The sequence below is a fragment of the Bombus pascuorum genome, chromosome 4, assembly GCF_905332965.1.
Source record: "Bombus pascuorum chromosome 4, iyBomPasc1.1, whole genome shotgun sequence".
Lineage (NCBI taxonomy): Eukaryota > Metazoa > Arthropoda > Insecta > Hymenoptera > Apidae > Bombus > Bombus pascuorum.
Genome location: NC_083491.1, coordinates 17,267,918 through 17,292,688, shown reverse-complemented (window position 1 = coordinate 17,292,688; position 24,771 = coordinate 17,267,918). Strand labels below are relative to the sequence as shown.

The 24,771-nt window shown below is 27.4% G+C and overlaps 4 protein-coding genes across 10 annotated transcripts; 3 read left to right on the top strand and 1 right to left on the bottom strand.

Moving 5' to 3' along the window:
* Nucleotides 1–227: 227 nt before the first annotated feature.
* Nucleotides 228–13,584, top strand: LOC132906317 (uncharacterized). 7 transcript variants are annotated; one of them, XR_009657961.1, is made up of 10 exons: nt 228–414; nt 6,095–6,230; nt 6,450–6,624; nt 6,720–7,009; nt 7,131–7,311; nt 8,415–9,458; nt 9,997–10,200; nt 10,278–10,386; nt 10,846–10,948; nt 11,877–11,989. XR_009657961.1 is itself a non-coding variant. In XM_060958380.1 (9 exons), the coding sequence occupies exons 1-9, from the start codon at nt 408–410 to the stop codon at nt 10,857–10,859; spliced, it is 2,160 nt and encodes a 719-aa protein (XP_060814363.1). In that variant the 5' UTR covers nt 228–407; the 3' UTR covers nt 10,860–11,979. The 7 variants fall into 7 exon arrangements, 5 of the variants coding, with proteins under 5 accessions (XP_060814363.1, XP_060814361.1, XP_060814362.1 ...); XR_009657960.1 differs by having other exon boundaries at nt 229–414; nt 10,873–10,948; XM_060958380.1 differs by having other exon boundaries at nt 10,846–11,979.
* A 920-nt stretch (nt 13,585–14,504) lies between these two features.
* On the top strand, nt 14,505–18,779 carry LOC132906358 (leucine carboxyl methyltransferase 1). Its single transcript, XM_060958493.1, has 4 exons — nt 14,505–14,874; nt 15,460–15,643; nt 15,715–16,066; nt 16,157–18,779. The coding sequence occupies exons 1-4, from the start codon at nt 14,665–14,667 to the stop codon at nt 16,359–16,361; spliced, it is 951 nt and encodes a 316-aa protein (XP_060814476.1). The 5' UTR covers nt 14,505–14,664; the 3' UTR covers nt 16,362–18,779.
* LOC132906335 (very long-chain specific acyl-CoA dehydrogenase, mitochondrial) lies at nt 18,766–22,150 on the bottom strand. Its single transcript, XM_060958441.1, has 8 exons — nt 21,867–22,150; nt 21,029–21,233; nt 20,735–20,953; nt 20,227–20,655; nt 19,888–20,151; nt 19,459–19,815; nt 19,173–19,388; nt 18,766–19,051 (listed from the first exon to the last, which is right to left on the bottom strand). Exons 1-8 carry the CDS (start codon nt 21,935–21,937, stop codon nt 18,923–18,925), a joined length of 1,890 nt encoding a protein of 629 aa, XP_060814424.1. The 5' UTR covers nt 21,938–22,150; the 3' UTR covers nt 18,766–18,922.
* A 304-nt stretch (nt 22,151–22,454) lies between these two features.
* On the top strand, nt 22,455–24,578 carry LOC132906360 (mitochondrial nicotinamide adenine dinucleotide transporter SLC25A51). Its single transcript, XM_060958495.1, has 4 exons — nt 22,455–22,810; nt 22,944–23,203; nt 23,287–24,158; nt 24,270–24,578. The coding sequence occupies exons 2-3, from the start codon at nt 23,057–23,059 to the stop codon at nt 23,998–24,000; spliced, it is 861 nt and encodes a 286-aa protein (XP_060814478.1). The 5' UTR covers nt 22,455–22,810; nt 22,944–23,056; the 3' UTR covers nt 24,001–24,158; nt 24,270–24,578.
* Nucleotides 24,579–24,771: the final 193 nt, after the last annotated feature.

Genomic DNA, 24,771 nt, shown 5'->3' with positions numbered 1-24,771 from the left:
GAACTTGGAGTTCACTAACATTTATTAACATTTCTATCATTAATGTTAAATTAATAAACAATTGACAGAAGTTTACAAATTAAAAAATAAAAGATTTCTATTATTATATGTACATATTGTACTTGTGTTTGTATGTACACCATATAAAATCTATTGTATGCATATGTATATATATATCTTGTTCGCGTAGTAGTGTTTGCTGAATCTTCAGTCGATAATACAGAGTGAGGATAAACGTTTTTAGGAGGGGAGAGCGACGTGACATGGAAGGAGAGTCGCAAGTCGTCACTCGTTTTGTAGCATTGATGAAGTGCGTACCGTACGGCTTCTTGTTAGTTGTGCGGACATCGGCAAGTGTTGAGTGTGTAAAATCGGTTCGTTAAAAAAGAAATACGAATTTTTCAATCATGGGTGGTAAGTCTAAGTTTAACAATATATGTATCTCGATCTTTTCTTTTTTCACATACTTTGCCTTAAGGTTACAGTCATTGAAAGCTCAATTGGGATGTGTGATAACGTCGCCGGTAACCGGTCTTGACCCAATGACCTTCATATGAATTATATCTTCCATAGACAACGAACAATAACCTCTTAAAACATAAATGTGGATGCATAAAAACGTGTACATTTTTATTTCATTATGACTGTTTAATTTACTATTTATGTTAGGAACAATTATTTCCTTCCAGTATTTTATCAACAATTCAAAACGCATGTGCCTCGTTTTATTTTGCGAAAATCGGTCCGATTCGCGCTCAGTTTCACGATGTTTCTTTTGGACGCATGCGCGAAATCTCTTTTTTACTTTTTGATAGATTGGCGCGAATTTAATATTCTATACTCTGTGTTATGTATACTATTCTCATATTAATTATTCTTCGCATAATTGTATTTTAAAATTAATTGTTTAAAGTTACATTATAACCAACTGAATTATTGCCATTCTTTTTTCTTTTCCAATAAAACGTGTGATTCTATTCTTATGAACATGATCGAGCGGCCATATTTAAAAACCTAACATGACACACCTTTTAAAATTAGAAATATAAAATAAAAATATCTGGTCAATTGCAATGATTTCATTTCTTATAATTACACAATAAATTGTGTTTATATAATTATATTCAAAACATTGTATTTAAAAAATAAAATTAATTTGTAGATTTATTTAGATATATGTATACTGTATTTATTTAAAGCATAAGTACGTTTACAACACAGGTTCCTTCTTTTTTATTGTTTTGTGCATTAGAAACAAGATAGCTTCTACATAAAATAAGATAACAGTCGGTGGTATTCCTGTAGGTTATTTTTAGCCGTCAGGGGAAGAAATTGCGGCTCCTTGCCAAAATCCCCTATCTCTTTATATTTATTTCGAACCCGGTAAAATTCGACTTCATGAAAAATTTGCTTCTGTAACTTTATCTATTTGTATTATATATTTGCATTATATATTTGCAACCAATATTTTTTAGTAGATATGTACATATCGAAAAGACTCACGTTTTATTATCTCCATTTCACATTGTAAATATTTATTTTCAGTTGAAATTACTCCTAATTCGTATTACTTAATTGAAGATTTCTGTAATCGAGAATTACTTAATATTATTACGACGATGATATTAATGCGTTTATCGATCGACATGCTACGATGATGTAACAGGGAGCCGCAATGTATTCACGAAGAATTTTCATTCATGAAGAATAAAAAGAAAAGATAATATATTAAACGAAAATTGTGACATTAAGCAAGTAGTTTCACTCGGTACTTCTTCTTTTCTTACTTAATATTTATCTTCTCAATAAATATTATGTCATAAAGTAACTTTTAGTCATTTAAAAAATCAGAATCGAATTACCATATCGTATGATTTGAGTATTGTAATATTGCAGTTAAAATTCTTGTATTCCGAATAAAAATGTGCACCGCCCCAACTAATACAGTTACGCTAAAACGGAAGTTCATTGTACGACAATTGACACGAAATAGCCGTGCACTATTTTTATATAGATTCAGTCTTGACCTTCGTCTAGACGGGACCCGGAATTCTAGATTGCAAGGTTCGTCTAGATGTCTAGACGCACTCTACAATTCTCACTGTACCTCTTTATAGAACGGATTTCTAATTAAATATGATCTTTCTTGTTACTTTTTCCTCACCCTTAATTCTAAACTCCACCTATCCGGGATAATTACGAAACATCTTCGTCTTTCAATTATGATATCGAAAGGGATAAATGAATAATGACAACATTAAACCTAACTAGGTAACAAGTAATTAGAAAAATGAATAGTTCAAAGCGAGAACTGTCTAAAATGAGCTTAGCTTGTTTTATAAACTTTCTGCTCAGATCTCTATACCATGAACTACTCGGCATAGAATTTCACGACGTTACATCCGCATAACTGCCCGTAGCAAATAAGTTGATAAAATTAGATCCAGACAATGGACGCTCCGTCAGTCCTCTACGGTTGCTAAAATTCCATCAGTAAATCAATTTTTACACTTCTATTTATAAATTCTTAAAATTTTTCGTTAATATAATGTGTACAGGATAGAGGAAATGAAAAAAAAAACTCATTGTTTTTTAACGAAAAATACGAAAGAGAGCGAGAAAATTTCTTAATACATATATGCTACAAAGTTAGAATTTTTGTAATTCTGAGTAAAAAAGAGTGTCAGAAAAGTCATAATAATTCCAAACTTGAAAGTTTTAGAATTTAGAAATCTTAGAACTGCTCCAATTCTAATAGTAACTAGAACATTTTTTTATATATATCTAATATAAATTCAAAAAATTCTAAGTAAAACTGTTTCAGAAAAATCAGAAAAATTTCAAGCGTAAAAGTTATAAAAGACTCTTTTAGAGTTTTAGAGATTTAGAAGCTTATGGTAAGAATCTCTAATGGTAATTTGAACTTTGATATCGTAATTGTAATGGGATCTCATGCTGATATTGTGATGGAAGATACGGGTAATCGAGAAAACTATTTGGATGCACATTATTCCGAAATAAGGAACGATAATAATGGATTATTCGCGTCGTAGGAGAAGGTGTCGATTCGTATACGTTTGTCTGAAGTATAATCATATAAAGAAATCTGGTCAGGCTTGGGAGACAAGTGCTTGACCTAAGGCAAAGTATATGAATGCATTTTGTACAAACGCGAGGCTGGGTTGCTATTATAAGCTAGCCGGCTTGTATAAATATAAACCTGTGTGGCAGAACGACGCCGGCAGTTTGCCTCTCGGGTTTCGTCTGCATATTACAATATATGAGAAGACGAGCACCGCCTTTCTCATAGCCAAGATAAATGTTTTGTGTCTTTTAACACGCCCTGTGATAATGTCGGCACATCAGGAAACAAATAGAGAGACACTACTGCCAAAATCGTGACACACCAGGTTTATACGATTCTTCCGACCATCGACTATTGGCCAACTTGGATCTATGCGTAATTAAGTGACGAAATAAATACGACGAACTGCCGTAATTTTCACAAAATATTCTTAGAAAAGACGAGTCGAGTTTTCCCGTTTACCTAAGGAAATTTATTTATTTCTTCTTGGATAGATGTGATGAAATATCGAGCGTTACATTCATATTAACAAACTTGATATTCTCACGTTGTTGTGTAAGAACAATAAGCGAATATTATAGATGAGAAACCTATTTAATGCAAAAGTATTTTTACTGTATTTTAAGTGTTCATTTTAGGATATCGAACAATTCAAATTATTTTTATTGGTGATTATGACAATGATTGAAATTGCATTCAATTTTTATAATTTATCTAGATTATTGATTTAGAATTTCATGATCATCAGCATAAATAGTGCTAGGTAATGTAAAAGTGTATAGAAAGATTCGATGCGATTCAATGCGTTATCTTTCAGAATACACCGGCAGCAGAAATCCGAGCTTTTCTCTTATATCTATATAATAATTCTGAAATAATATCAAACACTCAACATATATAGTTGATAATCAAATGTTAATTTCGTAAGTGATGTAAGTTAACATTGATCGCCGCTAGAAGTACAAAAACACTAATTACAATAACTTTGATGTGGAAATAAACTTTACTTATCTTTGCTTCATTTTTTATGAAACATTAGAAATTAACAAATATTTGTAATTCTACATTATCGATAATATCATTGAATTCCACGTTAGATGTTGAATATATAAAATTCATATGGTGATAACGAAAATCGTTTTCTTCGTATATCCATGTAATTGCATAATTAGATTTTAATTTAAATAGTGAAATTAGCAGCACCTAAATTATAAGATATAATCATGAGATATAATTAGATATGCAAATAGTATTCGCCGGTAAATTGTATGATAATAATTATTATATATTAATATATAGTATATATAATATTAATTGTGGACACTGTATCTAATTATCAATAACTAGACAATTATTGAACACCTTTAATATTGTTACACTAAATAGTGGTATTTTGCGTAAGTATCATTTCCGTGATGATAATGATAACCTCGTGAAATGCACCTAGCGCAGGAAACCTAATATCTCATTCAATGTCAATACATATAATACAGCCTTTCCAGAAACGCGAATGGTATATTTTCAAGGCTTATGAGAGAGGGACTACATACATGAAATAATTCTAGAATTATTACATATATGATGTAGCTCCACTTTGTGTTTCGTAAAACATGCTGCGTAATAAAGTTCGAAAAATTGATCGTATTTAGTCAGGTATCCTGTGTTGATTCTTGCGCTATGGGATGGATATTTCCGGAGAATGATTATAAGTGCTTATTTATAACTCCATTAAGGCATTTATTCCAGTAATTTGTGTTAACAATTCATAGAGTTATTTTACATACCATTTAATGTTAATTTAATCTAAATGATGATTTTTTCTAGCGAAAACTAAATTCATAACTATTTTAGTCTTGATATTTTGTTTTACCCATGTAACGGTGTTCTATAATGTTACAATTAAAAAGAAATGAGTCTGTTAACTAATATTCACTCGTTTATTGTATGGGATTAGGATTTATGTATTAGATGATATTATGTAAATTAGAAACACTTATTTTCAATATTACTTGAGAACTACTTGAAGAGTTGATAATCAGTTATCGTAAGGGAGCTTTTATCTTTTACGTATATATATTCTAATGTAGTTTCTTGATCATATCCTATCGAACAAACCTATCGCTGGAGCGCAAGTAGTACTCAGATAAATAGCTAAAAATAATATTTTTATTTTGGAACTAAATTTCTCGAGATTCAACGACTAGCCGGAGAGAACGACGTGATGACATTTACGAAATAGAAATAGAAAGGGTTATAAATAAAGCAGCATCGTTGGATTTCTTATTGGTGAAAAACAAGTTGAACGCATTTAAGTTCGCTTGCTTGAATCAAATGAATTTCTAGCATGTGCGTTTTCTTCTATTTTTATCACTTTAGAAAATATTTATGGATGCATTGAACGCGCACTTTTGTAACTTTTCGAATTAATTCGAAGATATATTTTTTGAAGAATATAATACACTTATAAAAATATATATGTATAACATACATATATAAACGTAAAAAATTGGGAGATTATTTTCGGAACATTTCGAAATTACAATTCAGAATTTGTAATAATTGTATATTATTTGTATTACTATTACAGTTAGTTTTTGCGTTAGACAATTGTTAGAATTGTGTAATCAGATTTATGTAATCATTAGGAAGATAACAAACATAACAGAATAACACCAACAAACTTCAGAATGTTATCTTTGATGAGCTATATATACTAGATGAATATATTTTTACTTGTAATGTTTATTAATGATGTAATGTCGAAGACAATTAAAAATTCAATGCTTCAACCACTTATAAACTGATAAGACATTTGTGACATGTATGACCACTTATTTCCCCACATAAAATATGTCTTATCAATTTATGTGCATAACATTGCACACACGAACATTGCAATTTATTTACACAATTGCAAAGAAATATTAACTACTATTTCTTTTTCTTCAATTATAATCGTTCTATTATTTTTCTATAATCATTCTGATAATAATCTATTTTAATTTCAAGGATACGCCTGGGTTACATTAGCTACCAACGACGCTTATTCTTTGGGAGCCTTAGTTTTGGCACACTCTTTGCATCAAGTTGGTACCAAGCACGAATTGGCCGTTTTGATTACTCCTGGAGTAACACAAACCATGAGGTAAACTCATTTCTGAATGGCTTATATTAGTATACTGGAATGTTTGCGTATTCTTCAATTTTCGAAAATCGTTCAAAAAATGAGAAGATAGCATTAATATATTTTTGTTTGTATTTAAATTGCATATTAGATGCAGTTGATAATTGTTGCTTAAGATAAACGACTATTAACATTTTTGTATCAGCATACAGCTAAAATATTCTTTTTAATTGTATTTAGGGAAAAATTATCAGCAATCTTTTCTCTGGTAATGGAAGTAAATGTACTTGATTCAAAGGATGAAGCTAATTTAGCACTTTTAGCTAGACCAGAATTGGGTGTTACATTTACCAAGTTGCATTGCTGGAGATTGACTCAATATGAAAAATGTGTGTTCCTTGATGCAGACACACTTGTAAGTTTGCAAAATGATTCATTTTAGTGAAGACATGATTACTTGGATTTTTAAAAAATTTCGTGCTTTTATTTTCTATATCGCGCATATGTTAGGTCATCAGAAATTGTGATGAATTATTTGAAAGAGAAGAACTGTCTGCTGCTCCTGACGTGGGTTGGCCTGATTGTTTCAATTCTGGTGTATTTGTATACAGACCATCCCAACAAACTTTTGCTTCTATTACTGCATTTGCTGCTGCTAAAGGTTCATTTGATGGCGGAGATCAAGGATTATTAAATATGTACTTTAGTGATTGGGCTAAAAAAGATATTTCTAAACATTTACCGTTTATCTATAATATGTGTTCTACTGCTACATACTCTTATCTTCCTGCATTCAAGCAGTAAGAAAATCTGTTTACTCTATTATAATTCTCTTACTTCTTTACATATACATGTATAACTTTTCATGTGAGTAATACATAAATAGAAGATAAAGTAATTATAAATTTTGTTATTTGATAGGTTTGGAGATGATGTTCGAATAATACATTTTATTGGTATTACAAAACCATGGTTACAGTATTTTGACACTTTGACTGGTATTGTTCAACCACCTATGGATTCTTCACACTTGCAACCATTATTGCAATTATGGTGGAACATATTTTGTGAGAAAGTGCATCCTCAATTATCACCTATTATGGTAAGTTTGACTGACATTTTTTAAATTAATCTACTACACTGATGACTTCAATATAATTTAGAATATAATTTATAATTAACCTTTTTTATCCTTTTCTGAATCTCACTATAGCCTTAAATATTAAGAAAACAGGTAAGGTTTAGATAATATGCTTTTATTTTTGTTAAAATACCATATAAAATATGTAAGAATTTTTTTAATATATCTAGAAATAGAATATATAACATTTCAAAAGCACAATCATAAACATGCTTGATAAAACATAGCTAAAACTGTATATATATTGCACATAACAAATAATGTATATAAAAGTTACTGTATTATAATCAGAATATTTCAAAAGATCTTTGAAAGGTTTAATCTCCTAATCTTTATTAATTCTTTCGTCAAAGAATTTTTATTAATAAAATTGAATGTGCATGTTATTATTTTAAATAATAATATTAGAAGTGCTAATAAAAGCTACTTGATTACAAGTTATTTACAAAATTTTTATTACAAATATATTATTATACATATGTACATACATGTGTTGCAGTGGAATTCTCTGACATGATTTGTTTTTTGTTGCATTTAAAATATATTTAACTTTTTATTTTTTTTTTAATTTTCAATATTAATATTAATAGCTGAATTTATATAAAATATGTATAAGTTATAAAAATGACTTGTAAAATTTTTCATCACATTTTTATAAATGTTTAAAATATCACAGCTATTAATGTTTAATCTTCATTTCTATATATTTTTTTTAGTAGATCAGTGTCCATTTTTTCTCTTCTATTATTGTGTTTGTAACATACATTTAATATATTTTTATTGTCATATAATATTATTTAATGTTTATTATAGTTGTAGTTAGTACTGTATTAAATTTATACTAAAATATAAATTATTTTTAACCCATAAGTATATATTTTTTCTAAACCTAATATATCTAAATACAATAGTTCAATGTTTAAGCTTATAAGATATTCTATATGATTAATTAGTTTTTAATATTTATTACAATATTAAGTACAAGAAAAATGGACACTGCCAAATTAGTTTTCTACTAACCAATTGAATGTGCATTTTTCTGTTTTGGCATGATGCTTGCATAGGCTACCAGCACATTGGCACCAATTTGGCACAAATTTACTCCTATGCCTTCTGAATCCTTTTTTCCAAGAAGTCCCAATTACATGGACATGCAAAACAAAATACAGAATGACATATATTTAGAACCACCAGACTTCTCAGAATTCCAAGATCCATGGGAAAATTATTATGTACCAAATGATTCAGTTATCTATAAAACAGAAAATAATAAAAGACAACAGTATTATTTCAAAATCAATAGTTCTTCACCTATATCTATATTAAATGAAAGTTCAAAATCTGTATGTCAGAGTCAATCATCACCAGAATGTAACAGGGAATTCTATCATAATCAACAATGTAGTGAAAATATATCTTCTTCACATATGCGAAATCACCATAATCAAGTACAGTCTAATCAATACATGAATGAAATTGAGCAACAACATTTGTTTCTTAATTCCAATGACACATACACTTTAAATGTAGAATCTAATCATCAGCAAACTCAAGACAATATAGAAAAATATATTTCTGTGCATAATATACAATATCATCATTCTAATGAATCCCATTATCAATCTACTAACAACCAATATATTTCCCAAAGTACTTGCAATAATAGATTAGAATCAGAAGAAATAAAGCAATATCAGCATATTGAATATAAACATTCCTCTAATAATAGTAACAAATCATTTTCAGAAGAAATAAAACAGCATCAACATAATGAAACTTATGTTAATCATCATTGTAGTTATTGTCAAATGTTTGATAATTTAAATAATAAACAGCTTGTTCAACATTATGAACAAGGAAACCAAACTTGTAAATCTTTAGATGTCAATATTAATCATGACCAAACTATGCCAAATAACATAGCTTATCAGAATAATCTCTCAAATAAGCAAAATACTGAACGAAATGAAAATATAAACGTTACAGACAAACGGACAAGCACACTAATATCTACTAGTCCTCATCCTGATTCCAAACCTTGTACAGATTTCCACAATGTAGCAACGCAATCTGATTTACACATAATGGATGATCCAAATAGTTCAAATGTAAGTAACTGTTCCCATATATTTTTCTTTATATTAAAGTTAAAAATACTCTCTTATTATATTTTAAAATATTTGCATTATAATTTTGAATATATTGCTTGTATAGTTAGTAGTTTTTGGGACATTACTTGCAGCTTTAATAAAGTTGTTTAGTATAAAGTTTTTGTTATTTAATATTTTTAACAATGCTGATAAATATTTCCTGCTCTTTACATTTTTAGTTACTTCTACATTATCCCATAATTATTAATTAAAGTGATATTTGTTAAAAATTATCCAAAAGGTATAGTTTTCTAGAAATATAATATGTTATTATTATCATTGTGTTATTAATTTGCACTAGATTTGTATGTTATATTGTTTTATGTTTGTGGTATATGTATTTATATCATATTACTATCACATGTAGGCAAGGTAACTTTACAAAACAATTTATATGAATGTATATTTATATAATTCTAATCTATATTCTTATATTTCTTCATTTTACTATCACGTTACTAGTTATTAAATAAGAAAATCTCTTCTGATTTCATAGGCTGGCTTAGCTGGTGCCTTGGCTCAAATGACATTAGGTGAACCCAGAAGCGCTGAACAAATTGCATTAGAAGAGCATATGCGAAAACAAAGTTGGGAACAAGGTCAGATAGATTATATGGGTCGCGATAGTTTTGACAATATTTGGAAAAAAATTTGCGAAACACTTGCTCTTGCGCCTCCACGGTTACCGTCCCCTCCTAAAGTAATTAATTAAGTAATACATAATGAATTGATAAAATTATGATTTGCATATGAACATATCTATATCATGATTTGCAGGAAACACAAAAATCTGAAAAAGCTACAACTGACAAGACTGATGAATCTGTTAAATTCACTGAAGCTATTCAATCTACTGAATCTGTAGATGAAGTGGATAAAGAAACTGGTATGTATTACAAAATGTGTATAAAATTATTTTTTATAAATATTTTGTGATTATAAAAATTATTCAACTGCAGGTGATATAAAAATGAAACAAAACTCTTAAATTAGAAATAATATTTCTTATTATACGATAATTACGATTACATATCGAAGCTGAAAGAATCTGAAATTTGATTTTACAATTAAGAATCTTTAATAATAATGGAAACTGTGTACGACATAGAAAATTAAAGTGCTCATAATGCAAAGCTATTAACTGTTTTTATAAAAATGCTTTGCGATTTTATTTGCCTCCCACCCTTTTTTAATACAGCATGTGGCATTCAAACTCATATTTGGAAGTAAAGACTTGAATTTTATAGGAATTTAATTTAAACAAAATATCAAATTGTATTTAATAATATACTAGAGAATTTTTATATAATTTAAACAAGTGAAAAAATATATGTTTTTTATACAGTTTATCAAGTTTAAGTGTTTGAAACAGGAACAGAGGACAGCAACTAACAGATCCTGGCGCCATAGCATTGCTACGTCTTGTAATGTCGTTTTGCTTTAATGGGGTAAATATTTTGAGAACTCGCATCATCGATTCGCGATTTTTAAGTAAATTAAAAAAGTTTGTGGTACACAACTAAACCGATACACAGTATATGTTAAAACTTGCCTTATTAAAAATCATTTTACAATAATACTGTAATATTACATATATAATAATACATGCTGTAATAAATTGTATCATATCATTAAGATATTAATATTACATATCACTTTGATTTCTATAATTTATAAATCAAAAAAATATAAAATACATTAATATTAATTCTCTTTTATCAATATATCTGCATTGATAGATTATTTTAAATTCTTTGGAGTAGTTTATAAAAAACGCTATTGTATTTATGTAACTTACTTATATGTACTTAAAACCAAAAGCACTTCGAACATTTCATGCTTAATACAAATTTAATACTGTACTAAAAAATTAAATAGTAATTACCATATGCATGATATCTTTACATCATCTTCTTTTTTAACACTACATTTCTGATGCTTGTGTAATGTAAAAATACTAATTCTATATTCCATGTGCTTAAAATTAATCTGAAATATTCGCATTCCATATATATATTGTACTAAATAACATTTCATAAGAGCACTTTTGCAATAACAGTTTCAATCGCAATCATTATATCCTTTATATTAGAATTAGAATTTTATCTAAGTATATTTTACATATGTATTTACATAAAGTATCATTTGTATATATTTTTAATATATATTGCTTATTATTTTTATGTTCATATAGAAATTATTCAAACTTATTTTTTAAAATAGTAAAATTTAGATATAAGGATTATTAAATAAGAAATGTATTCAATTACATTTCTATAACCTATTATATATATATATATATATATAATAGAAAGATAATAGAAAAAAAATATTTATATATATGAGTATGTAATATGATTATTTTTTCTTATTTAGCTCAGGCAACTACCTGTAATACGGAAGAACAATCTGTAGTTAATGATGTTCCTATAACAAATGTACCTAAATTACCGGGAGATCAAGAGAGTGAAGATAATATTTCCCAAAAATTTTCAACAAAATCAGGAAGTACAATACCTGATATATTTATGGATTCTTCTACAAATTTTTCAATGCAAACATCTCATAAAAAGGTTACAGAACTCGATACAACTTCAAGTACAAGTTCATTATTAAAAGAAGTCCCACAACAGACAACTATATCTATAGAACCATCTAACTTAGTTCAATCTTCTTCAATTGAAGAACAAAAAGTAATTACCTCACAAAAAGAAATTAAAAGCGAGTTAGAAAATGTAAAAATTCTGGAAATTACAGTAGATACCCAAGAAATGAAACAACCTGACCTTAGAGATGAAAAACATGCGAAAGAATTCCTAACTGCTTCTGAAATTCTAACAGTTAGCCCTGTTCCTATTCAAGTTGCAGAATCTGTATTACAAGTGGAACCAAAAGAATCTGTGTCAGATTCTCAGATAATGCCTCAAGAAATTCTTTCTTCTACAATTACACCTGTTCATTTAACGGAAACAGAAGATAAGGTACATATAAATGGTTTGACATCTTCAATTAATTTTACACAAAATAAAGAAAAATTAAATTTGGATAATTCTACAACTGCAATGAGTATCGATACTGCCAATAAATTAAGCCAATTAGAAGAAACGTCACAGAACTTATTGTCAGTAGAGAAAGTTGAAACTCAACTTACTGAAACACCTATATTATCTTCAGAAAATTTAAGTATACCAGAGAAATCAGTGCAGGAACAAACAATAGAATTAGAACAACAAAGTAAAGAGGGTGAACCTGACAGGGGTGAATCTAAGGGGAATATAAAAGAAATAACAGAATCAGAACATGAAGTAACTGAATCAGCACCATCAGACAAAACTCCAGTTAGGCCATTAAGAACAAAAGAATTAAATGCACCTTCAACAAGTATTCAAAAAACTGCACAGCCAGATCCAACAGATCAAGAGAAAATAGTGAAAAAGACTGGAAGAAAATCTACAGAAAAGTCAATGTCAGAAGTGGAACCTATGGAAGCAACTGATGGTAATGGTGAAAAAAAAGTAGCCAAAAAGGTAGTAAAAAAGATTACAAAGAAAACAAAAACAAAATCAGAAGAAGGACCGGATGATAGTGCAGCAGACAGTAGTTCTTCAAGTAAACAAAAAAAGGCTGTAAAAATTGTTAAAAAAGGTATAAAATCGTCACAAACGCCTGTTACTGATATCACTGTTCCTGAGACAGCATCATCTAGTACTTCTGATGCACCAGTTCCACCTAAAAGAAAAACAAAACCCACAGCTTCAAAACCAGCTATTAAAAAATCCGATGTAGAGCAGTAATTATATCAAAAAGCAGACAATAATTATTTACATATTCTATATGAAAGTTTAAAAACTAAAAACTATGAAAAGAATGAAAGGTGATACTTGCTAGTCCTTTCTAATTTTTTACATTTTTAATATATCTCAAACTGTATAACTCATAACTTTGCTACTTTTTTAAATATTTTGGAATTTTGTTAGATAACATTATATTCTAACATGTTTTCTGCTTCATAATTTATATAATTTGATTACATGTCTCTTTTTTACTGATGTGTCAGTAGTAAATAAAACTTTCTTAAATTATACTCCTATCTATTTGTTTATATATGTTGGAATGAAATTAATATCATTTAAAGTATAATCTTCTGTAATTATTAATAACATCTATTATTTTAATATGTATCTTAACTAATTTTTTATTCAATTATTAGCTTCAATTTATTTAGTAACATATATATGAGTAGCTGTGATTGATTATCTTTAAAATACATATTATTTTAACAAAGATGTAAAAGGATATCTTTACATTTTATAGAACTATTGGTCAAGAAATGTTGCAAAAGATAATTACATATTTATACATTTTATATATATTAATTTGTATCTTCATATACTTATATACAGAAACATATATAATATGCAATCATACTATCATTATATACATTTTTAATTAAAAAAAATGTCAGACATTGTGTTTGAATACATTCATTAAGATCAAAAGATACATAAGTCTTATTTATTACCCATTTACAGATAATCCATTTCAATTTATAAAGAAAATTTAGTAATTTTACAATTAAATTTGTGTACCTACATATATGTTTCCTTATATTAATTAAATTATTCTTTACTATATTTATTTAATATTTATGATAAGTAAATAATTACCCATACTATTGAAATTACATACTGTTTTCACTTAATATCTAATAAATAAAGTTGCTAGAAAAGGAAGAGTATTTTATTCAATATTAGTTATAATTATTGATTTCGTATTTTATACAAAATATTTTCAGGAAAGATTATGTGGAAATTGTATTGACTAATTTAACTCATGCATAATTAACGGCATTAATGGATATTGTAAATAAAATAAGTCATACACAATAGTAAGCTATAATGAGATATATTAATATTTTCTACACATATGTACAATATCTATTAAGGTATAAGTTGATGGTTAGGGGATACCCCTACTGTCAGATAACCCGCACAGCAGGCGCAAGCTTGCGCCGCAAGTAGATGCGAATCTACGGCAATCTCTACACAGTCTTAAGCAGTATGGTCGCTTGTACAGTTTTCTATGAGTGACAAGTAACGGTTTATACATAAAGAAAACGTCGAATAATGATTTATCATAACTGAAGTGAACCAAAATTGGTGTAATGATCAAAGATATGGCTGATGATGAGGCCATACAGGCCACTAATGACGATGCAAGTGAGTGTAAAAGATATGCGGTTCAACTTGGTTACTGGTCCGATCCATTTATTAACTTTTTCGTAAAACAACCTGGTCGGAAAGCTCCGGAAATCAATCGTGGTTATTACGCAAGAGTAAAGGGGATTGAAGTGTTCGTTGACAAATTCCTTAAGGTATTTAATTCCGTTTTCTTTGAATTTCACTATTGCAATTTCAAAATTCGCATAACCTAGAATATGATAGAAACAATCCGGGATACAGCTGATTTGAGTAGCAAAGGACATACAATGCCGGAAACCTTGACCTGGCCGAGGCCCTGTCCTAATTTCCAAAGTTCTCTTTTTATCATGAAACAGTAAAATAGGTTAATCTAGTGCAGACAACGCATCTTTTTCTATAAAAATAACAAACAATTGAAAATTGTATTTGTAATTATTAAACGATCTTCCGTCTCTTTTTAGTTAACGAAAGATAGAAATACTTTTATTTTTCTTCTTTAACTACTATAATTAATTAGAATCGTAGGCAATCTATGTATATGCAGCTATATACACAATCATTATAATCATTTATTAACTTTCATAATCATTAATTTACACGGAATAAAGAATATGAATGTCATGATAGGATGAATATTTTAGTTTTATTATTTATATATATATATCTCAATTTTATATTATAATGTTAGTTATTATAAATAAGTTTAGGTGCATACATTTATACAACACACAGATAACATTAATTTATGACAAATATAGCTATCTGGTGAAAAGGGGCAAGTTATAAACTTGGGTGCTGGATTTGATACTCTCTATTGGAGACTTAAAGAAGCAGGAAAGTGTCCAGCAAATTTTATCGAACTTGATTTTCCTAACATTACTGCTCGAAAATGTTATCACATCAAAAAACATAAACAATTAATAGATATGTTAAATACAGAAGGTAGAGTATATTTAGTTTTGTAATTTTTGTCTTTATATATAGATTCTCTTTAGTTAGAGTTCACTTTGCAGATGGAGAAATTAGGTTTTCAACAACAGATCTACATGCTGCCAATTATCATTTGGTGGGAATAGATCTACGACACATATCTGAACTTGTTAATAAGTTAACACAAGCAGAAGTTAATTTTAATCTTCCAACCATGTTCCTTGCAGAATGTGTCTTAGTATATATAGACACAAGTGCAGTTTCTGCATTATTAAAATGGCTTGCTGGAAAATTTCCAAATAGTATTTTTGTTAATTACGAGCAAGTGAACATGAAGGATAAATTTGGTCAAGTTATGTTGTCCAATCTACGTAGTCGTGGATGTTTGTTGGCAGGTGTAGAAGATTGTGAATCTTTGGAAACTCAACAAAGACGGTACTCTAATTTTGTTATATTTCCTTTGTGTATTACCTTAAAAGTAATAACCATTTTATCAAAAATACAACTTAAAAATATACATTTCAGCTTTACAATAAACAGTTGGGAAGGCTCTAATGCATGGACAATGGTAGAGGTCTATGATTCACTGCCTCTAGATGACCGTAGTCGAATCGAACATATAGAAATGTTGGATGAGCGAGAACTTTTAGTTCAGTTATTGCAGCATTATTGTATCTCAGTTGCTTGGAATGGACAAATGTTTAAAAACTTGTCTATAGCACAGGGTTAGCTTTTCTAACTCTTCTAAGTTACTCCAGGTAGTGATACTGTGTCATTAAAGATCTATAAGCTTGTAAGTACATATGTGGTAACTAATGATTCAAAATCATTGATTTTTAAGTTAATAAGTTTTGATCTTAAATTTTTAATGTAGATTAATACAAAGCTTGATTTATAATAGTGTATTTTTTTTATTATGTATAGATATCTCTTTCATATATATTTGAAGTATTATAAAAAACAATTTATATAAAGTTATATAAAACTGATGATTTATCCAAATAATTAATTTTATCATGTCAAATTTAAAACAAATATATTCTACTTCTATTTCGATTACATTTGTGTGCTATAAATATCGTGAAAATAATATTAAAATGGCATTAATGAAAGATTAAAGCCCTTTCATATCTTTTTGAGCAGCTAAATATAAGATAGCATAAAAAATATAAAACTAGTTTTCAGTCATGTGATGTTTATTTTATTGCTATGAATTCCATGTATTTCCTGTAAAATTAGTATTTTAATTAGAGTTAATCTCAATCATTAACAAACTTTATTTCCCTATCATTTACTACTTTGTACTTGGAAGTTCTTATAATTATATTTATAAGTTTTATATTAAAAAGAATCATAATTACAGATAGTATTTTAAATTATTAATTAGTTCACTACATATGCAGTTTCTTATGAAGGTAATTTATGTAGAGTAACAACATGCAACGAAAGAAGGATTTTACTTAAACATAAAATAATAGAACAACACATGTTCTGAAAAGTAATTTTTGAGTATATTGTTTTACAAATGCCCTAATTTAAACGATAATTTACATGTACAGAAAGAATTAATTAAAATGCAATTGCTATTCACATTTATAAAACATTATCACTTAGGATATTAAGATATAACACATTTCTGTGTATTAAAAAATATATACAGAAAATTGTATTTCCATTGTTATTATTTTCGTAGGAACATGATAGATAGATGGATCATAAAATCGTAAAAAAATTTCTCAGGAAACAAATTATTAATACATTAATTAGACAATATTTGAGTCAGTTTTATTCCAATGAATTCAAGTTGACTCATTACATTGTCGACAACTTAATAAAATACAATGTTATTTTCTTATAAAGGAACATCAGGGTTGTGATATAAAAACTAAAAGTAATGTGGAAGAATGGAGAATTTATCAGATGATAATGGTATTAAAAAATTATTATATTGATCATAAAATCGTTCTTCGTTTATACATTTTAATATATTGATTCTTATTTGACTTTATTAGTGCTTCTTTTTATTTGTGATAGTATATTTACTAATATTCTTATAAAGGCTTATTAGACCATAAGGTATAGTACATAGAGGAAACACACAAATACATATATTAACAGATTGTGAGTTTGTGTTATAGAATTCATATGTTTTTAAAGATAAGATTGCATACCTGGAGTAACACAAACACTAAGAAATAATCTAATATTCTATTTTTCTGAAAAGTTATGGATCACAGTTGTATCTGTCAGTAATGATAAATTCTTTCCAATTTCATGTTCTAAACATTCAATAATAAAATCACACCTCATCATAATAGTTTCATACCACTTTATTTACGTTTGAATGGTATTTATTATACATGTTAAATATTTTAAATAGCTTAAAGTTTGAGACTCAAATTGGTTTATCACTAATTATCATGAATTGGAGAAAAACACTGCCAATGTATAGTTGAAATGCAACATATTTATTATCAAGTTCTAAAAACTTGTAAACTTTTAGATGCTGAAAGAACAAGTATTAAATATTATTTCATTACTGATTTTTATACAATCAAAAACGTTGAATATATGTGTAAATAATGATAGTTTCCGTTTTGCAAATTCTAAAAAAAAATTGATAATTTGAATCTCAAACTTAAGTGTAATACTTCTTATAGTACGAAATACACAAATTTTGTTTTTGCATGTACTTCACTTAACGATTAATGTTATTAATGTCTTATATGGATGCTGTAAAAGTTAAATCGTACAATGGCTATATTCTCTATGTGCTTCCATATTATAGACAGATAAAAAAATGATCAGAAAGTATATTCTTACCTTTGTGTAATGTTGTGATATTGTTAAATTATGCATTTATATTACGATTAAAGGAAGATAATCAAGAGTTAATATTAATTATAAATTAAAATACTATGGTACTTTTTTTCTTATATTTAATATCGCATTTAATGAAAACGTAAATAGGAAGAATGTTATCAAACATTTTTAAATGTATGATACAGAAAAATTCTACTTGCATTTAATTTATTATAAAAAAAACCTACACACACAAACTTATTGTACATTACTCTATTTCTTAAGCATTTAATTCACTATTTTGTGAGATTTAATGAAAAATAAACAGCATCTACTTTCATGTGTATATTCTTTATAACAGTTTATTTATAATATCTTTTTTGTGTAAAAATATCAAAAAAATATCAGTACTCTTACAGATTCAATATTTCTAATATTATATAGGTTGTTAATTATTGTACATTAATTATTCAATGTCCGAACATACCATTAAAAACATAGTGGGTTTAGTTGAACACATCCACCGGCATCACACATGTTCTTTGAAATTTTGGTTAAGTTAGTAAATACATTTAATTGCTTATCAAATTTCAAATTAGAATTCGCACGGCGGGATGCCTATAATATAATAGTTAATTTAATAAAAATAAAAATAAAGTATAAAATATAAATAAAAATATAAATATAAAATAATATAAAAATAAAAATTGAGTATATATCAATAAAATTATATGCTTACCACAGAACACCAAGTTTCTGCCATAAGAAGTTCGTGCTCCATACTTGGAAGTTTTTTGTTTGCAGATGCAGTTGCTCTGCTTAATACAATAGACATAGTGTATATATCAAATGCTGCTTGAGCTAGTCTATTAAGAACAAATTGTTGCTCCACAATATTATTTGGTCCATATTTGACAATGGCACTTTCTATACTTTGACCAAAAGTTTCTATACTCTACAAAAATCGATCAATATCAATTAAATATTAATATATTTATGGCATAGTACTATGAATTAATATAAACCTTAGCACATAATGTAGCACTTTTTTCTAAATTAGGATGAACTAAGTGCATAAGATTACGCGTTGATGACAACCCAATTGTTCGCATAGCTCTTTTGTTTAATTCTTCAAAGATCAATCCCAAATTGATGGTAGGAATCTTAAATGCTGACATTATTTGTCGCAAATGTATGCCTGCAAATTGAAGCCCAGAAAGTACAACAAAAATACGGAGGATATCATTGATTCCTTCAAAAATTCTAAAGACACGTAAATCTCGCAAAACTCGTTCGAGACCAGCATCTTTCATATATCCCATCCCACCGAGTATTTGAATAGTTTCGTCACAAACCCACCATGCAGCTTCTGATGCAAAACACTAAAACAATTGTTTTGAACTAAATAAATAAATAAATTATTAAGTTTTATTTTTTTTGTACTAGAATCTCACTTTAGAAATTGCAGCTTCCAAATAATAATCCTGACTTCCATTATCCATGTTTCCCGCAATTGAATATGCAAGACTCTCAGTTACATAGTGTAACATCGCCATATGGCCTAATTTTTCCTGTATATTTCCGTAATAATCTATCGTGCGTCCAAATTGTACTCGTTGTGTTGCATGTTCCACTGCTTTTTTGATACAATAACGCATAGTTCCGGAAAGAGCAGCAGCCATACCAAATCGACCATTATTTAAAACATTCATTGCAACCTGATAAAATACAAAATGTTTAATAAATATTGTTTAAACAATTTGTAAAAAAATTTTATTAAAATCTACTTATACCGAAAAACCTTGTCCTTCGCTCCTTATAACATTCTCTGCTGGTATTTTAACGTTTTCAAAATTTATTTCTGCTGTATTACTACATTTAATACCCATCTTTTTTTCTGGTGGTCCACTTGTTACGCCATTAAAGGATCTTTCAACAATAAATGCCGTAACTTTATCCTTAGTTTCACCAGTTTTTGGATCTTTCATAGGGACTTGTGCAAAAACTGTCATTATTTCTGCTATACCACCATTTGATATCCAAATTTTATTGCCATTTAAGATATAATGTGAGCCATCTGCTGACTTTATTGCACGAGAACGAATTGAGCCTGCATCTGAACCACTGCTTGGTTCTGTGAGGCAAAATGCTGCATAATCTCCACTGCAAACTCTTGGAAGATATTTTTCTTTTTGTTCTGGGGTACCATATAAAAGTATAGCCTATATGGATTAAATTAAGTTATTTAGATTATTATTTTTATATGGGATATCATAAATAAATAAATAAATAAATATATACCTTGAACCCTATACTTTGATGTGCACCTAATGTAATACTAATACCTAAGTCGTGATATCCACATATTTCAACGCATCTACTATATTGCATATTAGTTAATCCTAGTCCACCATATTTCTGAGGAACTTGAAGACTAAATATTCCAAGCTCCCACATTTTCTGCAAAATTTTTTCATCTATCGATGCATTTTCATCATTCTTCATTGGATCATTTACTTTCTAAAAGAATAAAAATTTAAATTAAATTGATAAATTTCTGAGAGGTTCCTCACATTCTTGTTAGAACCTTGTTACCTCAAAAAACTTTTCTATGGGATCTATTATTAATTTTAATGTGTCAAGTTGTTCTTCATTCAAAACATCTGGAAATGGAAATATTTGAGTAGTCTCTATTTGACCAAGGAAAATATTCTTAACAAAAGATTGAGATTTTGAATCTATATTTCTTTCCTGCTTTTCTTCGGGTGCATTTTTTACAGCAGCTTGTGTTGCAAAACATCTAAAATACGTCATATTATATAAGTAAATATCAAATAATTTATTACTCAGATTAAATATTAAATTAAGGATTCAATTACATAATTTTTTTGTCACTTTTATATCACAGATAGATATATATACATATTATTAACTTTTTTTATATATAATGTATTGACAATATTTATTGCATTTTTTAAAAATTATTTATATAAATATATTATAGTTGCATACAATAATGAAATTGATAATTATTGATTGAATTTGTTCATTATTCACCAAATTGTATGAATAGCAATTGTTTTCAATTTTTATGTATCAAAGTATCATCTTATCAAGTCAAAATATACATTCTATTTAATATATATATATCATATTTATCCAAAGTCCAATTAGTTAACATATTTTACATAAATATAAATAGTTATAAATTTATAAATTCGTATATAATAACTTAATAATAATTTAATTAACATACACAAAATAATTTTTGCCAATTATTTTAGAAAGTGTCAGAAAATGTGAAATATACAGAATATGCAGAGCAGTCTGCTATCTTATGACAGATGATTGTTGCATACTTTTATATGACACATACCTTTAACGCAAAAATGCTATAATAATGTATTATTATATTTAAAAAAGAACAATTTACCTGGCATTCGAATTAATGATTTTAATAACATTTGAGGGTTTTAGTCCAATATAATTTGTAATTCGTAACATTTTCAAAATTCACGTTAATAGACAAATTTTACGAAATATTTATTTTTGATATAATAAAATAAACTTAGAAATTATTTTTACACTTTAAAATAAAATTTAAAACAAAACGGGAAAGAAGTAACCAACTTTTATGAAAGTAGGACAAAGTTTAATTCTATGCTACTACCATTACGAAAAATTAAACTAATGTACAATTCGTTTACAATACAAGAAATGGATCTTATATACACGTGGATACGACACACACACACACATACATAGAAATATCTACATGTTGTGTTCAGAAATTTTAATATCTATAGTCAATCAATGATAAAATAATATTAAACAGTTTTGTTTATATGTTAATAATATCAGTTAGAAATATCTAAACAGATGTTTTACATGATTCATATTTTATTTTAATATTTTATCAAGAAAAATTAATTTTTGTTAATCTAATATTTTGTCACATTTCCATTGCAAATTACGATAGAAATTCCCCTACTCTTTCTCTCTCTCTCTCTCTCTCTCTCTTTCTCTCTCTCCTTTTTTACGGACATGTCTTATAAATAAATAAAAATATAATTGATATTCTGTGAATAACACTTTTTTCGATTATATGTATCAAGAAATGTATTTTGAAGTTTGATATTTTGTAACTTTGATTGGTTCACATATGTATATAATTAATTGGTGTCATATCTGATTATGCAAAGAAAAAGAAAATTAAAGACTAAAATCTTGACATAAGCCGACGTTTAAATTATCAGTACTGTTCGTAGTACTTAAGAAAGAAATGCGGGTTGGAAATTTCGTGAACCAAAAAGCATATTTATGTCGGATTTATGGTACATATAAAGCGATATGGGCTGAATATGAATTGCATGAAATGTGAGTTATATATTTACAAATTTGTACATATATTGAGCCTATAAAAGTTACGGGGTGTATAAAAATTACATAATATAAATAATAATGAAATGTTTTACATATTGAAATCATATTATTTATCTGTTAATTACAGGTAAACGATTTATTTAATTTGAACGATGTAAGGAGGAAATGGTATAAAAGATATAATTATGATTGGTTGCTACTAAATTATAGTCTGAACAAATTATTACACAAATTATTAATATGAGTAACGTTGCTTCACAAAATGTCTCACTAAGATCATTATTAACACTTAATAATAATGATTGTAAAGAATTTGTTTGTGGATGGGGTGCTGCAGTAATTAATGTATCTATTACTTTTCCTATTAATAAGATTATATTTAGACAGGTATGTGTAAAATAAATTATTTTGTAATACTTTAAACATCAGAATATACATATTAAATAAATAAATTTCTATTATTGTAACAGATTTTGGAAGATGTTCCAGCCAATACTGCGTTTCGTCAGATATCTAAAGAGGGAATAAGATTATTATACCGTGGGATCTTACCACCCTTTTGTCAGAAGTCTCTTTCGGTTAGTGTAATGTTTAGTATGTATGAAGGTTGTAAAGAACGTTTGTGCACATTAACAAATAATGATATATTAAGTAGAATAATAGCAGCACATTTTGCTGGTACTGTTGAGGCTATACTTATGCCCCTCGAAAGAGTACAAACATTGCTCCAGGATTGGCGGTATCATGATAAATTTAAAAATACTTCGCATGCATTTAAATATTTATTAAAAAATTATGGTATATCAGAATGTTATCGTGGATTAGTACCAATTATATACAGAAATAGTTGTTCCAATCTCATGTTCTTTATTCTTAAAGAACAATCAAAAAAATACATTGGTGAACAAGAGTCATTATTTACAAGTTTTATTAATGGTGCTTTAATAGGTGGTTTCACAAGTACTGTATTTTATCCTATAAATGTAATAAAAATACATATGCAGTCAAAAATAGGTGGTAATTTTGAGAAATTTATGACAGTTATTCGTAAATTATATGTCGCAAGAGATAGAAGAGTAATATCATTTTACAAAGGTGTGCATTTAAATTGTATGCGATCATTTATAAGTTGGGGAGTTATAAATGCATCTTATGATTTTCTAAAAACAATTATGTTTTCATAATAAATTTATGTGAAAAGTATTTAAATTTATTTAAAGAGAAATGCTCATATGTTGTTTAATGCGTAATTTCGCAGATAGTATTTTTTGATTAAATCTATTAATTGCACATTTTTTCTTACAATAAAACATTGTGCAGGAGAAATAAAATTTTTGCTATTGTTATAAAAATATGATATAATTTTTTATTTTAACAGATGAAAGCAAATTATAATTGATAAACTAATTATATAAAGTAACTTGTATAAAGAAAATATAAGTTATAAAGGAAGTTGTGTAGATTAATTTTCTTATTCATTATTAATAAAAAGTGAACGCTCTTCTGTTTAATTATGCATTCATAAATAAAACCTCAATGGCACAATAAACGGCGGAGAAATTTGCATTGTATATTTTCTTTAGATATTTTCCAATATAACTGTGCATTATTCTATTGTTAGAATATTTATACCTTAATAATAATTTTATATTTTCTATGCTGCATGTGTAATGCACTTTTTATTTCGAATTTTTAAAAAATGGAATTAAATGTATTTTATTGTACAATTATGATTAATAAATAAGATAGCAAATTTCGATAATGTGCAGTGACTAGAAAATATAACAATACGTTTAATAATAAATATAATAATCCGCATTTGAATATCATTCTTATCGCTATCCTATGTCAATACATTTTTTATATATTACATATGTTAAAATTTTATCACTGAATTTATCAAATCATATTTAAATAACTAATATAACAAAATATAAATAATATACTAAAATATT